This window comes from Serinus canaria, chromosome 1A (genome assembly GCF_022539315.1).
Source record: "Serinus canaria isolate serCan28SL12 chromosome 1A, serCan2020, whole genome shotgun sequence".
Taxonomy (NCBI): Eukaryota; Metazoa; Chordata; class Aves; order Passeriformes; family Fringillidae; genus Serinus; species Serinus canaria.
In genome coordinates this window covers 21,273,593-21,286,081 of record NC_066314.1, presented here as the reverse complement: position 1 = coordinate 21,286,081, position 12,489 = coordinate 21,273,593, and the positions used below count along the sequence as shown (strand labels likewise).

The window sequence follows — 12,489 nt, the reverse complement described above, 5'->3', positions numbered from 1 at the left end:
TCCTTGACAGAGCAGATAGACAAAATTCCTAGAACCTACTTCAAAACACATCTAATAAAGATGATCTTTTTTGGCTGAGTTTTAGTGAGAGTTCAAGGAGAAAACAGTTGTGAAATCTTTATTCCTCCCTCCTTTGTATTTCAAAGACTCAAAACAGAAGGAAAGGCATGCTTTATTGAGGGATGGGATATGTGTTGTCTATTAACTTATAAAACCTATATGAACTTTTTCAGCAGTTAGAAAAGTTTGTAATATCTCTGATTTGACTGAGTTCACAATGTCTACCACTGACTGTCCTCTGACCATATTATTTTCCTTAGAAAAATCAACTGATTTGGAGATATATTCTCTGTCTAGATCCCAATTGCACAAAAATATCAACAAACTGAATGCCTTTGAGACCAGTGACTTCCTAGAAATTTTGTTCAAACCAATAAAAGGATTAGAAAATTATGAAGAAAGGGAAGCAATCTCCCCTCTAGAAGCATGCACATAATGGCATAGGCACTGATTCCTTTAGAAGGAAGGAAACAAAACTTGTGGAAGAAGAGGAAGGAAAGAATTAATCTGATTCATTTTGATTCATTCTTAAATATTTTTATAAAAATTAGGGATGGGATTCTTATAATTTACAGAATCTTTGAAATGGGTGTGTAATGAAAGCACCAAATATCATAAACCCACTGGTAAAGAAATGACATGTTAAAAATTACTATTTTCCTTAAAATACTATCAAATAAAATTTTTAAAGTATTATTTTATTTAAATAACTTCTCTCACCCAGCAATAAGCAAGAAAGCAGAAGATCATGGATTTCTACTTTTATGTGTTCCCACACCCTTATTATTCTATGATGTGCAATAAAATAAATGGAAAGCTTGAGTTTATGTGTAGTAATAAAAGAGTTTGTACTTCCTAGGAAAGGTGTTGGTACAAACCAAACAAATCTACCAGGCAACAAAGACACCAGTAAAAACTCTGGGTTTGTATTCAGGCATGGCTTGGGTCCCTAAAGTTAATGTTCATGTAATATCTGTGTTATGAGCAATGACCTTCCAGAATGGTGATTAATAAAACTGATATAATGTGAGGAACTAAAGGCTCTTTAGATAACGTGGAGGTGAAGACAATTTTACAAATTCAACCTTTTAGAAGAATCTTTCCAAGTCAAATCACGGTAGCTAACTCGCAAAGACTGTCTGCTTTCACCCAAGGCACTCAGACTTCTGATTAAAGCAGGATTAGTGAACATAAGCTGCAGGGCTGGACAACTATTTGCTCAGCTTTGGAGGATACATGACTGCAAAAGCCTTTGCTTGTTAAGCCACTGCTTTGACCACAAGTGAGAATGTGAATAGGAGTTGTGAAGTGTAGCCTGAAAGACTTATTGCCAATAAAAATGGACAGAAGGTGATGATTTATGTCATTTGTGTTCAAAAAAATGGATTGACATTCTGGAAAACAATACATATTTCCTACCACATTTACAAGGACTCTCTGAAATACTTAACAGGTATATTCAGTTTTGAAGGGCTTTGCCATTCCTGATTTAGAGCCAGAAACACTGAAATTTATTATTTCAATTCTAGTGGTCTTATATATTTGTAAAACTGCATTATGCTTATTGAACCATCTAGGTGAAAGATTCAATTGTACATTCCTAAAATGCTATGTCTACTTTCAGGAAAGCAAGAAAGAATATGCTGGGTTATTTTATTGTTTTTCTGAAGCTTTATCATTTCTGTGGGGGTGTTAGATACCAGGCAAAAAAATGAGAATTTCAGCAGCATATATAGAAAAGTTAAAAATACTTACATGTAGTTCTCTAATATTTATGAATGCAAAAGTCTTTTGTATACAGGCCTTTGTCCAGTAGAAGTTTTGATTTTGGTGTTTAGACCAGACATTTGTCTTGATTATACATGTCTGTATTTACTGTTAATTTTAAAATATTTTTGAATGTAGATTTCTCATCATATGGCCTATGACAAAAACTTCAAGTAAAATATGCTGGGTTTATGGATCTTAAGTGCACACCAAACTTCTAATTTTTGAACTTTGAGATATTTTAGCTGCAAAGAATCAAAATATCCTTGATTTTGAAGTTTTTGGTGGTTTTTCATGGGTTTCAAAGTACTTCTGAACCATACATTCTAAAGAAAAGCAGTGTTTTTGCTGGCAGCCTCCTCCTCAAGTTCATTGACAAATATGAGATCCTCAAAACCACAAAAGGTATCATGGTAGAAGAACCATTCCTGAACAACCAAACCCAGAGCAGTTCAGGTGCTCTCCAGAGGTCTGGTGACACCCTAGGCTGTGACCGTGTCTAGCCAGCATCCCACAGAGCTTCTTTTAGATGGCAGTGAGTGAGGCAGCTCCAGAACTGAAGTTAAAGGCTACACCTGTTCAACCTTGCCCAGGAACAAGCTGTGCAAGGCTTCCCTGTGCAGCTGCCATTGTCCCTCTGTTCCTGTGATGCAGCTTCCAGGACCCAGCCTTGCAAAGTGCAACTGTGCCAGTTTGATTGGCATTGGATCCTGGTTTCTAACGCATTGCAAAAATTGACATGAAAATCATGTTTCTCAGTTTCAGGAACAAGATTTTGTGCTGGCTGCAACTACTGAGCACATCCCACATGCTTTTTACACCATGCAATAGAGTTTGGGGGTTTCTAAACCTTATGCAATAACAAAGACTGATACCGAGATCACCTTTCAGTATGTATCAGTGGAAGATACCTGGAAAAGCATGATCTAGGTCAGATAGAACTTGGACATGAGCCCAGAATGGTGACCTTCTGTTTTCTCACACCACAGAAGAGTATCAGACTGGGAGTTTTCGGGTTGTGTTCTATGTTTAGGATTTGATCAGAGAAAAAGCCCTTTCTCAAGAGGAACTGGAGTTTCTGTTGTCTGAAAGTGGAAGCACCTGAGGTTCCAAATCAATAAGGAAGGTGAGAAACCACAACTTCTGCTCTTGGTTAAGACCACAGTGAATGGATGCCTGCTAAGGTTGGAGCAAGGCCTATTGAAGCTTTAAGAAGGCAATAATATCAGTGCATATAGAAACTGACAGGAAAGATAGGTGGCAAGTATACACTTTGTAATTTCATAGGTCATGTCCTTTCATGTCTTAGTGATGTGAAAGACTAACTCCAGATTTTACAAGGCAAAGTACAGTTGCATGAACTATGGTATTTACAGACCTTTACAGAAAAATAACTTCATAAAGAACCTTCACAACATTGGTATGTATTACAACACTGTTTCTCAAAAAATGGCGAGACACAATACTGGAATTTGTGGAAAATAAATCTAAGCACCAATGCTCTTTCTTTGAGATTTCCATTGCTTAAGCAGAAGTGTCAAGTCTGGAGTCAGACCATTGAGATTTGGTTTGTTATAAAAATTATAAATACAATTATATCAGCACTTGTATCCAGTTATTGAGGGGTTAGCTCATGTTTGACAAATAGAGTACAGTTTGGAATTATTCCTATTATTTTAATGATCTCTTCCATCAAAGAGATCCCTTAGAGAAATATTGTTTTAAGATATAAATGTTGTTATGCTTCTCTCAAATCAAGAGCAAAGCTCAAAGTAGTAAAAGTGTAATCATCTATACCTCACAGATGTAGTCTTAACTACTACTAAAGAAGCAGAAAAGCTATGTGTCATTCAAAAAAAGCCATCTGCTTTCCTTCTGGGTCATGCAGGAAATAGTACCATTCCTGATGGAAGTCCGTGGCAAACCTCCCATTAAAGCTAGTTGCACTGGGCTTTGTTTCTACCTGCAGGAGTTCAGATAGTCCATGTCAGCCAAAACAGCAGCCACACTAAGCTGTACTTTCCTAGGTAAACAAAGCACCGAGAAATCAAATAAAAACAAAGTAAGCAGCATAAAGCCACCCACCTAAGAGGCCCCTGTTTCCAAGAGCAGCCCAATTCATTAAACAGGCATCAGGACTTAGCCATTCTTTGCCTGATTAGGCACATTTGGTTTAATTGGGTTTTCTTTCTGTGGACAACTTCATAGTTCTGTTTTTCAAAGCTGCGCTTTCATGTTTTCCTTGTTCAGCAACTGGCGTCTTGTTTACCCCTCTACTGAATAGCTCACCTAGGGGAACAGCTTTTCCTTTATGTTTTCCCTCTGGCTGGAATGAAAGCAAGGGCGTTATGAATGTGTGTCATTCACCACCTACCATAGCAAGTAATAGTACTTGGAGTTATCTCTGAAATGGCAAAGCATACTCACTTGCAACTTGGAAATGAAAACATCCCAATTTTTTGCCTCATTGTTGGATGGATCTCTATCCAGCCTTGCAGGATAGAGATTGCTTGTTCCCACCAGCTGACAATGAAATGAATACTCTGCAGGGGCAGAGATGCCAGAAACATTAAATTTAGCTAACTTTTCTCCATCTTGTACAATCTCAACTGAATCTAAAGTGGACCATCTTCTAGCCGAGACTTCATAGAACTTGTTGGTCATTAAAAACCTAGGAACACAACAGAGGACAAAAAGAAAAAAGTCAACAGGTTAGAAGAAAAAAATTAATATACTTTTGATAAAGTAACAGATAAAGGCTCACTATTGCTGGCTGAAAACATCACAGTTGATGATGGCATGGGCTTCCATGTCATTAGGATTGTTTCAAGTGAAGGAGTTCTGTGAATGTGTTTACAACTTACAGTTTCACCTCACAAGCACAGCTTTCTATAACTGTGGCAGGCAAGAAGCAAATGCAGTTTCATTCTTCAAGGGCCTCTGCCAGTGCTGTATTTCATCAGTTACCAACAGTTTATAATAAATGAGAAGCTGAGAAAGTGTCAGTGGCTCTGAATAAACATTTTATGGGATTTTTGGAAAATTGCTTTTCTGATAGGTATAGGCATGACAGTCATTCTAATTTATCATTGCAATTCTTTCTTGGCTCAAATGCCGAAATGGCAATTTCCTTTGCAAAGGTCTGAATTTGGTGTAGAAGACAGAGCTTTCTCTCACTGGTGGGTCAGGAAGGATTGTCAGATCTAGTTTCACAATTTGAAGTAGGCTATGCACAAAAAACTATTTTATAATTTTGAAAGCATCTGTGTACGTGTAGTATTGCAGCAGTTTATAATCATGGAATTTGTGTTACTACCAATGCAGTCTGAGCAGCTCCCAGCAGACACAACCGAGAACATCCAGACATCCAGAAGTACATTCTGCTCCTGTACAGATCAGGACTATGAGCTACTCTTTAGCAGATTTTATACCATTACTTTTAGGCATTCAGGCTATTTCATAAGGAAATTATAAGCACATACCCTTAGTGTACATTGTTTGATACTTTAACCCCACTTGGTCTATGCATGTGTATCTCTACACAGTTTGCTGATGATTTCTTTTGATTATTGGTAACCACAAAAGATTAAGAAATCTATTTATCAATAAGACTTGCTACAAAATGAAATATTCTAATATGTCTGTCCACAATGGGTGATGCTGTATGTTCACTTCAAAATTTGAAGTAATAACTTAGATGAAATTATGTTTGGTTCAAAAAAAAAGTATATTAATCTTAATTGAGGCGCAATACATACTATTTTATGTTCTGTAGCGTATATGAATGTAGAGAAAATATTCTCTCTGTAGAATATTGCTTGTTTGTTGAAATTACTTACTTTCAATACTGTGTCATGCACACAGCATAGAATCTAACCACAAATGATGCCTTTAAAAAAAATATTTATTAATAATCAGTGGCTTTTGATTCAGGTAAGTTCAGAAATGTCAAGAGTTTCAAAATGCTCAGAAGGAACTCCAGAACACAGTGTCACTGAAGTTAGAAAAGGATGTTTTGTCTTATGGAATTCTTTATGTTTTAAGCCTGAACATAAAACATTGAGCTGCAAGAATCAGTGAAAAAGAAAAAAAACCCAAAAAACTAATTCAATCCAGTCCACATTTACACATATATATAGAAAATATTCTATTCTTATATGGTTACAAAATTAAAACCTTGATATTATTGCTAGCAGAAAGGAACCTTTTCCTGATGTACAGTAAAATCTGGACCGAATTTCCATGGTGCCCCAGTAGCAATGCTAGAGGCATTAGCTGAAAGCCAGTTATAAACACAGAGAAGATTACTTAAATGTTTATGACAACCACAAAGGCTGGGTATGGTCTGTACTTTTGCTGATAAGATGAGAAAAGTGGTAAAAAAGGAAATTTCTTTTAAACTGACCTTATGAACAAAAAGTTTTATAAGGCCATGTATGTGAGTACAGGTCTAAAATGAGTTTGAAGGGAATGCTGTCTCTTCATATTACACCAAAGACTAAAATGTTGTGCTACTTGCAGACTTATGAGAATTAACACTCTAATTGGTTAACTAGTTGATCACAGTTAGCTTAGTAATGAAGGCTGTTATCCTTGGCATTTTTCCAAACAACTAACAGTGAATAGCCTCCAACAGGCACGCTTAACTGATAATGGATGTAAATAGAGTTCAATAAACTGCAAGAAAAAAAGGCATTCAAACAACAAAAATCTATAGAATTACTTAATTTAGTTTAACATTTTCTCAAATGAGTAGACAGCAAATAGAGCACATTATAGCAAATTAATGATACAGAGCAGAGAGAGAACAAAGGTTTTATCTGCAGAACTGAAAGTACCTTGGCTTCTTAAGGAAATGTTACATTCATGTTAAACATTAGAGACAATTATGTACATTGGAGACATTATGTACTTTATGTATGGCAGCACAAAAAATTCCTGGCCATGGGCCAGGCTGCCTTTGTGTGCCAGATAACTGTATGAACTCTGATTGCCACCACCACTGATCGTGTCTCATGTGGCTAATCATTACAAGCAGAGGTATTTCTGAAGAGGAAGGTAGCTAGAATTACTGTTTCAAATATTCAAAGAGAAACACAACTGTTAAGCAAAAGACTTTAAAACACGTTTTTTTGGGTCAGCTCTGTTCTGTTCTGACAGCAGCAGCCAAGTATGTATCAATGTAAATTTGGAATACTAATGTTGTGAACTCCCATTCACTTTGACACTTTTTCCCAGAGAAAATGACAGACAAGTGCTTGAACAGCTGGATCAGGTCATGAGAGAACTGAGATGGTGTTTCTTCCAGCAAAGGACGACTGCCCACTGCTCCCACTCCTGCTGCAGCAGCAGCTTGCTTTCCTAACACTATCACAACACTCCACAACCACTCCCTTACAGCTCATCTCCCAGTGCAAGTGCAGGAGGATGTGAGACTGTGGCTCTTGCTAGAGAGAGTGAGAGGGAGGTGCCAGCAGTGTGTGTGCCCAGGATGAAGCAGCAGTTGCAGCTGTCAGTGGAGGTGGGATGTGACCAGCTGCTCTGTACGTGGGCATAGACTGGTGTTGGTAAGGGGGGCAGCCTCTGGATCCTGCTCATGCTGCTGAATTTAGAACCTACTTTACTGAAGAATAAACTGAGCTACTTGAATGAACATGGTCCTCTCTGGAGTCATTTTCAAGATATGCCATCCTACACTTAAGTAAAAGGCCTTTACAAAGGCAAAAAGTGCAGTCATGGCTCTGAGCTCTCTTCCTTCCTCCTCTCTGCCTGGCTTGTGTCCTGTTTGTTAAGGCAGACCATGATTTTAGTAAAGTGTAATCTTGAAAAAGAAATCAAAATAAAATTGAACCAGAGGGGAAAACAGAGGTTGCAACATTTCTCTATGGATTTTAGAAGCTCTGACAAGAGACGTGCTGAGATACACAAGGTGAATAAAGTGTTAGTGAATCATGAAAAAAGTCAATGGCTTGTTCTGGTTCTGTTCCATGTATCTCATTATTTGCAATACATAGCATGCACTGCTATATTGTGGTAGCTAACAGAGGACTAAAATGAAGGCATTGTCCCACCAAGTGACAATCCAACAGGAAACTAAAAATAATCAAGTGAGTCTTTAGAACTATTGTTAATTTGTAAAGTGAGGTGCTATGGGTTGATACCAGCCAGCAGCCAAGCACACATTTAGCTGCTTGCTCACTCCCCATGTGCAACAGGACAGAAGGGAGAATAGAAAGAGCAAAAATGAGGAAACTTGTAGGTCAAGATGGAAACAGCTTAATAAGTTAAGGGGAGAGGGGAGAAAAGCAGTGCAGAGACAGTCAGTCCCCATCTCCCACATACAGGCCAAGGCATAGTGAAGGTCCAAGAAATGGTTACCCTGGAAGCTACTCCCTCCATTCTTCCTCTATTGCATTTTATATTTCTAAGCACCTGTGTCATAAATAAAAATACCAATTTTTATTGATCACAATTAAATTGATCACAATTTAGATATATTTGTGTTTATTTGCACCAAAGGTCTATCAAAAACCTGGATCACACATGGCCAATGGAATAAAACAAATTCTCCTGCAAAACACAGCCAGGCAATGCTACTCCTATTTGCTTGGCATGAAAACATCCAGGACCTTACCTGAGCTATCTTTTCAAGTCCTCACCTATTGTGGAGCCTGAGTTTCTTATTCCAGCTTCAAGGGCTGTTTATGCATTTTGTATTTAGCTATAATGTGTTCAAGTAGAGGCACAGGTCAAGAAAGACTTTGTGAATATTTCTGCCTCTACTACAACAGGCTCAAAGGATATAATTTTTTTTCCTGAAAAAGAAAGAAAACATGAACCATTCACCTTTTGTACTGGCATTTTCATTTAAATTACAGTTTGTCTGCAGAGTTCCTTCAAATTTCTTCTCTCCAGATGCAACTCAGATTCACGACCACATTAATTTTTTCATCCAATAATTAATTAAAATTATAAGTTTTTGACAAACAGGTTACTAAAGAGAATTCTAAATAATCTCCACTAAATCCATGTGCGCACTAACATCACATTTGATCTTCTGCCAGATGCAAAAAACAAAATCTAAGATAAATGTTTCAACTGCCAAAGAATTTTGTTTCTATAGTACTGTCTCAAGGTTTTCAATTTGCCATTGTACAGTTAAGTGAAGCCTGTTGACTACTAAAGGAAACAACACCTTTAAGATCTAGCTGTGAACTCGTTTTGAAGCACAGTGTCAGGCTCCAGAGGATGCTTTGTGATTTGTACTATTTTTTTGGAACTGTAATTTTACAAAAAAAATGATATTATGCTGAGCATAATTGCATTCAGGACAAATGTAGGAAACAACCACAGTCATTCATACAGAAAGGGATTACAGCAGAGCAGCTAAGACTTGGCTAGGATGTGCAAAGATGAAGAATGAGAATCAGAGCAGTGTTTTGGAGGGCTTGTCTCTATGAGAGTGGGATAGGAGCATAAAGCGCAGACAGAAGAGCATCAGGACAGCACCAGAGAAGGTGGTATTTTGGGACTTGTAGTAAAAGGAAAAATACAACTTGGGTCGAGTCTTGGTTTGAGATCAGTATATTCTAAATGAGATCCAAGGAAATATTTTCTTAATTCCCCATAGCGTTTAGGGAAATACATGTCTCTTTGATAATTTACATGACTGAGACCAAGGCATGCTTGACACTATCACCAAGGACAAGTCCCAGGGATCCTATACACAGCTAACTTCAAAAAAGCTGAAGTTTAAAGTCAAAAAAGGAAAGATACTGTACTAACAGCAATCTTATCTGTACAGTATGTTCTCTTGCAAAGCTCTAGCTGGTTGAGGGAGAAAGGAGATGTATGTCTGTTTTTTGCCACCTGTCATCATCTCTGATACTGAATACAAGGGTCTCTATGCACTCTGAATACCACTCCAAACACATTGCTGACTCTCCTCAAGACAAGTTCTTCTGGGATCCTTTTACCTTAACACAGAATGTCCTTCTGTCTCAGTGTAAATAATGGTATCTATTCATTTGAGCATTCATCTGGGCAGGCTGGATTGATGTGCCAGGGCAAATGGTATGAGGATCAACAATGCCAAGTCCTACACTTGGGTCATAACAACCCCAGGCAGCACCACAGGCTGGGCACAGAATGGCTGCAAAGATGCCTGGTGGAAAAGGACCTGGAGGTGCTGGTCAACAGCAGCTGAACACCACCCTGCCTGTGCCCAGGTGGCCAAGAAGGCTGATGCCATCCTGGCCAGTATCAGCAATAGTGTGGCCAGGCAGTGACTGTCCCCCTGTACTCAGCACTGGTGAGGTCACACCTTGAACCTGGTGTTCAGTTCTGGACCCCTCACCCACAGAGAGACATTGAGGTACCAGAGCGTGTCCAGGGAAGGGCAGCAATCCTGCTGAAGGGGCTGGAGCACAAGTCCTGTCCACAAGGAGTAGCTGAGGGAGATGGAGGTATTTAGCCTGGAGGTGAGGAAGCTCAGGGGGGACCTTATCACTCTCTACAACAACGTGACAGGAGGTTTTAGTGAGGTGGGGTTTAGTTTCCTCTTCCTAGTAAGAAAACAACAAGAGAAAATGGACTTTTCAATTGCACCAGGGAGGTTTAGGTTGGATATTAGGAGAAATTTATTCAGTTAAAGGGTTTCCAGGCCTTGGAAGAGGTTCCCCAGGCAAGTGGCTGAGTCTCCATCCTTAAAGATATTTAGAAGATGTTGCACTTAGGACACAGTATAGTGGTGGACTTGTCAGGTCTGGGTTAAAGATTGGATTCAATGACCACAGAGATATTTTTCAATGTAAACAATTCTATGATTCTCCCTATGATTTTTCTTCCCATGTCTTCCAATTCCCTAGCTATTCTTCCCTCTTGCCATGGTAGGAGAATGATGGTCTTGACACCATCCATGGAGCAGTAAAGACTAAAACTGTTTGCACCCCTCGTTAACCACAAGCTAGCACTAACAGAGTGCACTGGCAACCCACAGTAGGGCTCAATAGAGCCCTGGCCATGCAGGCAGACTTCAACCCCTGAAAGTTGTTACAAATCTTTTTGTATTTAGATTTACCTGAGAGAACTGTAGAACAATCCTATTAGTAAAACAGGAAGCTGCATATACCAGTACCTTTCAGTATGGATGTTTGCTTACAATATTTTTTCAGAACTTTACCTCAGAATAATAATATATTTCCTGTATAAAGACTGTACTGTTGTTTTCCTGCATCATGACTCCTCAGAAGAGAAAGCAAATAATAAATTAAAAAATATTTTCATTTAACTTCTCCCCTATTTTTGTTCCTAGTTCTTTAACAGACATTGTAAACCACAAAAGATCTATTTAAATAAATCATAAGTTACCTTATCTCTAGGCTGCTGATTCCATTCACTGGTCTTGTATATTTTAATGACAGTCTAAGAATAAGAAAAAGATTTTTAATGTTAGAGTAGTCAGCTTTAATTAGATCATTGTGACATTTCAATTTGAGGGATATATTGTAAATCAGTAGGCAATTACAAAAGTCATATAGCAAAGGTTCAGTACATAGAAAAATATGACTAAATATTTCTAGGGTTTTATTCACCCGAGGGCAGGTGCTTCAGAGCAAAGGAAAACAGAGATCATGTTTCATTAATGTACTTCTAGCTGAGTTACTACCTCGTAACTGACAATACTCCCCTTTAAGGGAATGAAATTATGGTCTCATTAACGCCAGTGGACATTTTTGTGATTGTGAGATCAGGCACAGGGAAACCTGTTTGGACCAAATGCAAACAAACAAGGAAGCAGGGAACATAAGATGAAAAAAATTGTGAAAATAACAGGCCTCAACTGAACAGTTTTTGTGGTCTTGACTTTACTTCTTTCTTCTAAGAATACATTTTTTTAAAATTTTGGATGCTTTAGAAGAAGACAATTAAAATAGCACTGATTTTACATATTATTTCTGAAATTTTTTGGAATTAAATGTATTATGATATGAAATTTCTTATGCTACTCACGTTGTGTTGCTGTCAGAGCACTCAGAGGCAGAAGTATCCACATTCTGTGTTAAAAATGTTGCATTTGTCAAATCTATTAAAACTGAACTGTTGGCTTTGAGGCTGAAATTACTAGCATAAAAAAGGATGCATGTATCATTTCCAATGGTTACATTCAGAGGAGGATATGATGAACTTTCTTCTTCCTCAGCAGCCATTAATTGTCGTCTTAATTCCGCCACCACATCAGTTTTTCTAGAAATCTGGAACAACAACACATTAACAATTCATCCCTTTGTAAGAGTTATTTCAGCTGAAAACAGACCTTCACCACTCTGTACCCTGAGCACCTGTTCTTAAACCCTCACTCAACCCCAATAGTTGTTACTGTCTGTCTATTTAACTGGTGGTGTGGAGCCTAATGAGGCTCCCAAGGCCAGCTGTCCACATGTGAAAATAAGCACCACTGATACTAGGCAAACGAATGTAAAACAGTGTTGGTAGTGTTGCCTTGAGATAGTAGCATTCATTTGTGCTGGCAGGTAGAAGAATTTTTTTTTCCCCAGAAGAAAATACTAAAAGAAATTAGCTCCTTTTTTTTCTGCAATAATATCATGAGAAAATTTCATCTTGCTACTTCAGGGACACTCTCCCCTTAAGCAGCAGTAACTG

General features: G+C 38.1%; 1 protein-coding gene across 1 annotated transcript in view; it reads right to left on the bottom strand.

Moving 5' to 3' along the window:
* The window catches only part of ATP6AP1 (ATPase H+ transporting accessory protein 1), a 51,087-nt gene that overhangs the window by 1,253 nt on the left and 37,345 nt on the right, over window positions 1-12,489 (bottom strand). Inside the window, exons 7-9 of the mRNA XM_009086784.4 lie at window positions 11,839-12,080; window positions 11,197-11,250; window positions 4,255-4,498 (exon numbers count right to left, since the gene is read on the bottom strand). Coding sequence (XP_009085032.4) covers window positions 4,255-4,498; window positions 11,197-11,250; window positions 11,839-12,080 — 540 coding nt within the window. The remainder of the gene's footprint in view (window positions 1-4,254; window positions 4,499-11,196; window positions 11,251-11,838; window positions 12,081-12,489) is intronic.